This window comes from Empidonax traillii, unplaced genomic scaffold (assembly GCF_003031625.1).
Source record: "Empidonax traillii isolate 1590-97213 ecotype Southwest subspecies unplaced genomic scaffold, ASM303162v1 scaffold1191:size203906, whole genome shotgun sequence".
In the NCBI taxonomy this organism is placed as follows: Eukaryota; Metazoa; Chordata; class Aves; order Passeriformes; family Tyrannidae; genus Empidonax; species Empidonax traillii.
Window position 1 is genome coordinate 110682 of NW_020956384.1, and position 5418 is coordinate 116099.

General features: G+C 38.8%; 1 protein-coding gene across 1 annotated transcript in view; it reads left to right on the plus strand.

The window, feature by feature from the left end:
- LOC114069106 (collagen alpha-1(VII) chain-like) overlaps positions 1 to 5418 on the plus strand; it is an 82897-nt gene that overhangs the window by 45930 nt on the left and 31549 nt on the right. Inside the window, exons 47-52 of the mRNA XM_027905667.1 lie at positions 1677 to 1721; positions 1976 to 2011; positions 2200 to 2235; positions 2621 to 2680; positions 4180 to 4305; positions 4833 to 4904. Of these exons, the coding sequence (XP_027761468.1) occupies positions 1677 to 1721; positions 1976 to 2011; positions 2200 to 2235; positions 2621 to 2680; positions 4180 to 4305; positions 4833 to 4904 (375 nt within the window). The remainder of the gene's footprint in view (positions 1 to 1676; positions 1722 to 1975; positions 2012 to 2199; positions 2236 to 2620; positions 2681 to 4179; positions 4306 to 4832; positions 4905 to 5418) is intronic.

Below are 5418 nucleotides of genomic sequence, written 5' to 3' on the forward strand. Positions count from 1 at the left end.
CCCATCCCATCCCATAATATCCCATCCCATAATTCCCATCCCATCCCGGTGTTTCCGTTGCAGATGGATGGAAGTGGCCCCGCCCCTCCCCCACCCCGGGGTCCAAAGGTCAGTGCTTTGGTTACACAATTATTGTCAATTATCAATTTACATCCTTGGAAATTGAGGAGAAAGAGACATTGACAGAAATATTGGAAAAATAAAAATTGAGGAGAAATCGAAATATGGGATAAATAGAAATTTATATAAATATATGGTAAATAAAAATACATTGTATTTAAAAATATATTATAAATAGGAATATATCAATATAGATTCTTAGAAATATGAGATAAGAATTATATAAGAAATGGAAATATATAATAAATAGGAAGATGGGATAATAGAAATTTATATAAATATATGTTAAATAAAAATATATTGTGAATAAAAATATATCATAAATAGGAATATAGATAAATATAAATTCATATAACTATGTGATAAATAGAAATATAAATGGAAATACATAATAAATAGAAATATGGGATAAGTATAAGTTCATATAAATATCTGGTAAATAAAAGTATATTGTAAATAGAAATATATCATAAATGTAAATATAGGACACATATAAATTCATATAACTCTGTGATAAATAGAAACCTGTTATAAATGGAAATATATAATAAATAGAAATATGGGATACATAGAAACTTATATGAATATATGGTTAATAACAATATATGATAAATAGAATTCTGTGATATAAATATGGGGTAAATATAAATTTATGCAAATATATGATACATAGAAATATATGATAAATAGCAGTATGGGATAAATAGAAATTTATTTCAATATATGGTAAATAAAAATATATTGTAAATAGAAATATATCATAAATATAAATATATGACACATATAAATTCATATAAATATCTGGTAAATAGAATCTATAATAAATGGAAATATATAATAAATAGAAATATGGGATAAATGTAAATTCATATAAATACCAGATAAATAAAAATATATTGTAAAAAATATACTGTAAATAGAAGTATATCATAAATATACATTCATAGAAATATGGGATAAATAGAAATATAAATGGAAATATATTAGAAATAGAAATATGGGATAAATATATATTCATATAAATATCTGGTAAATAAAAGTATATTGTAAATAGAAATAGAAATATATGATACATTTAAATTCCTATAAATATTTGATAAATAGAAGTCTATTATAAGTAGAAATATAATAAATAGAAATATGGGCTAAATAGAAATTTATATCAATATATGGTAAATAGAAATATGTAATAAATATAAATATAGGATAAATATCATTTCATATAACTATATGATAATTAGAAATATCTAATAAATAGAAATATATGATTTATGTAAATTTATATCAATACACGATAAGTAGAAATAGAAATATCTAATAAATAGAAATGTGGGATAAACTTAAATTTATACAAATCTAGGACAAAATATAAGTACGTAATAAATAGAAATATAGGATAAATAGAAATAGATGACAAATATAAATTCATATAAATATGTGATCAATGGAAATATGTAATAAATGGAGGAGATAATAAAACTGGGAGAGGGAAAGGAAGGAAGGATTCCCCTGGGAATGCTTGTTGGTGGATGAAGGGAATTCCTGCTGTTTTCCAGGGAGAAATGGGAGCTCCTGGAATGCGGGGAGACAAAGGAGAGAAGGTAGGGATGGGGCTTTTCCCGGGATTCCCTGTGCTGGGAAGGCTCTGGAAAAGGGAGAGGCAGATGGAATGTCCTGATGAGGGGGGGGGGGAGGTGTCAATGGAAATTGGGATTGCCACATTCCCAACTTTTATTCCTGCACCTCTTCCCAATCCCGAAGGTTGGATCAATCCCCTTGGAGGGAGGGAAGGAGGGAAAGGGAAGGAGGGAGGGACAAGAATTTTCCGGAAAAAGGACTGGATTTTGCCTGGCAGGGCCAGCCTGGAGAGGTGGGAGAAGCCGGATTGAAGGTGAGTTCTGGGATTGCCATCCCGACATTCCCAGCCCAGGGGGCCCCAATTCCAGCTCCGAGGTTGTTGCCACGGGAAAACTCAGATTCCCTGGGTTTTCCCCACGGAGTTCCATCCCTTTCCCGGGAATTGTGTGGCTCTGGGTGGGGACAGAGCCCCGGGTGGTGATTCCCACTTTTTTTTCCCAGGGCTCCAGAGGGGACCGAGGGGAAGGAGGTCGGAAGGTAAAGGATGGATTTGGAGCCACAGGGACGGCTCTTCCCTTGGGAACTTCCCTCCTGCTCTCCTTTCCCTGTATCCCTTTTTTCCTCCTCTGCTTTTCCCACATCCCTTTTTTCCTCCTCTCCTTTCCCAAATCCCTTTTTTCCTCCTTCTTTTCCCATCATATCCCTTTTTTCCCCCTTTTCTTTTCCCACATCCCTTTTCCCCTCCTCTCCTTTTCCCACATCCCTTTTTTCCCCCCTCATCCCAGTGTCCCTCCTGAGCTGAGGGTGCTTTGGGATCCCTCGGGATCCACTCTGGAATTGTCATTTCCTTGGAATGGCCCCACAGTGGAAGGACTAATCCCAATTTTTTTTTTTTTCGGTTTTCCTCCCCTTTTTTCCACAGGGAGAACCAGGAATTGGGTTCAGAGGTCCTGTAGGTCAGGCTGGACCACCTGGATTTAAGGTGGGAAGTTCTTCTCTTCCAGGTGGGATTTCACTTGGAGGGTTTTTCTATGGGATTTGTCCCTCTCTAATCTTTGTTTTCCACTGCTGGGAACAGCATTCCACGGGGTTGGGATCCAGGGAATTCTCTGCATCCTCCAAAGGGCCACTTCAAAGCGTGAAGGTCCTAAGGATAAATCTCATGGAATCATGGAATGGTTGGGGCTGGGAGGGACATTTCGAGGTTGTCAATGAGCAGGAAAATCCTCAGCTGGAAACAAGATCCAGGGAATTGTGGGCTCAGCAGAAAGGAGTTCCAGAGATCCCTTGGGATGCTGAAGAGTTTGGGTTCCCCTCTGAAGGTCTGCAGGGTTTGGGTTTGGAAAAAGAAGGAAGGGAGGGAGGGAGGGAGGGAGAAAGAGAGAAAGAGAGAAAGAGAGAAAGAGAGAAAGAGAGAAAGAAAGAAAGAAAGAAAGAAAGAAAGAAAGAAAGAAAGAAAGAAAGAAAGAAAGAAAGAAAGAAAGAAAGAAAGAAAGAAAGAAAGAAAGAAAGAAAGAAAGAAAGAAAGAAAGAAAGAAAGAAAGAAAGAAAAAAAGAAAGAAAAAAAGAAAGAAAGAAAAAGAAAGAAAGAAAAGAAAGAAAGAAAGAAAGAGAAATAGAGAAAAGGAAAGAGGGAAAAAGAGGAAAAGAAAGAGAGAGAGAAAAGGAAAGAAAGAGAGAAAAAGAAAGAAAAAGAAAGAAAGAAAAGGAAAGAGAAAAAGAGAGAAAAAAAAGAAAGAGAGAAAGAGAAAAAGAGAGAAAAAAAAGAGAGAAAAAGAGAAAAAGAGAGAAAGAGAAAAAAAGAAAGATAAAAAGAGAGAAAAAAGAGAGAAAAAGAGAGAAAAAAGAAAGAGAAAAAGAGAGAAAAAAAGAGGAAAAAAGAAAGAGATAAAAAGAGAGAAAAAAGAGAGAAAAGAGAGAAAAAAGAGAGAAAAAGAGAGAAAAAAGAGAGAAAAAAAGAGAGAAAAAAAGAAAGAGAAAAAGAGAGAAAAAAGAAAGAGAAAAAGAGAGAAAAAAGAAAGAGAAAAAGAGAGAAAAAAGAAAGAGAAAAAGAGAGAAAAAAGAGAGAAAAAGAGAGAAAAAAGAGAGAAAAAGAGAGAAAAAAAGAAAGAGAAAAAGAGAGAAAAAAGAGGAAAAAAAAAAGAGATAAAAAGAGAGAAAAAAGAGAGAAAAAGAGAGAAAAAAGAAAGAGAGAAAAAGAGAAAAAAGATAAAAAGAGGAAAAAAGAAATAGAGAAAAAGAGAGAAAAAGAGAAAAAGAAAGAGAGAAAAAGAAAGAGAGAGAGAAAGGAAGATAAAGGAAAGGTTTGGGTTCTCCTGAAGGTCTGCAGGGTTTGGGTCTTCCCTTCTGGGCCAGGACTGGAAGGGTTGTCCCAAACTGGTGTCACATGAGCTCACGGAGCCACCTCAGGCTCCTCTAGCACCTTTAGAGGGACACTTGATCCCCCCTAATCCCCAAATTCCCCGGGAATTCCCTCCACAGGGCGAGCCGGGAGCGCCGGGACACCCAGGAGCTCAGGGCATCCAGGGCATCCGTGGCACCGTCGGAATTCCCGGATCCCAGGGGGACAGGGGGGCTCCAGGATTGCCTGGAATGCCGGGACAGAAGGTGAGGGGACACCGCGGGCTGTGTTTGTCACCTCAGGGGGGTGACAGTGGCCCTGCTGAGATCGTCCCCTCCGGGCTGAGCCCTCCCTTATCCAGCTCTCCAGACCCTGAATCCATAAAAAGTGAGGAAAACCAGGAACAAACCCTTGGAAAACGTGTCAGTTGGATGAAATAAAGGAAATAAAAGCCGAAATAAAGGCCCAAAAATGTCTCTCAAGATAAAAAGCAGTGGAGCTCCAACCGAGTCCTTGGGTTTCAATCTTTTCAATTTAATGATTCATTTACCATCTTTCACATGGAATTAATTGCGTGGGGTTGGGATGAGGAACCCTCAGGGACAGAGGGAGCGATGGATGAGGCTCGAATTCCCTCTCATTGAGGGACTCCCCTTCTTGGGGGAGCTGGAATTCCCTCTCCTCGAGGGACCCTCCTCCTTGGGGGGACCCCCCAGAACACTTTGATCTGCTTTTAATCTGCCTGGGATAAAGCAGGACCTTTCCCTCCTCTCCAAGGGCTCTCATTTTCCAGGGGGAACGTGGCAGGAGAGGCCGGACCGGAGCCACGGGGCCCGTGGGAGCGTCTGGAGCGCCGGGAAAAGAGGTGAGTTTTGGGATGTTCATCCTGGTGGGTGCCTGGAGGGAGAGGTTGAGGCCATCCAGTGTCCTGCTTGGGTGTCCCTTCATCCCCTTGGGAGGGCTGGGATGGGAAGGGATTGAGGGCTTGGAAAAAACACTCAATAATAAGCAAAAAGATGGGATTCCACGCTCTTCCCGTCTGAGCTTTCCGTGTTTACCTTCCTTTCACCAACTCTTAACTGTTTTGGGTATGGACATTTATAGGCTTCGAGGGGATTACAAAACCACCAGTCAGCAATTTACAGGGACTTTCGAGGGCTGCAAAGTTATTTACAAGACCTGGAGCTCCGAAAATGGCAAGAGAGAGGCTGTTACTCCTCCTGAACTGATCCAAAAGGGAGAGGGGCAGATTATTTACAGATTTATTTCTGTAAATACATCGCACTTTTACCTGATTAGAATTGTTGCAGTTGCAGCTCTTTAGTTTTTTTATCTTGCTGGTAATAAATCCTAAGATTATTTTCCCCAATCAGCTCTCT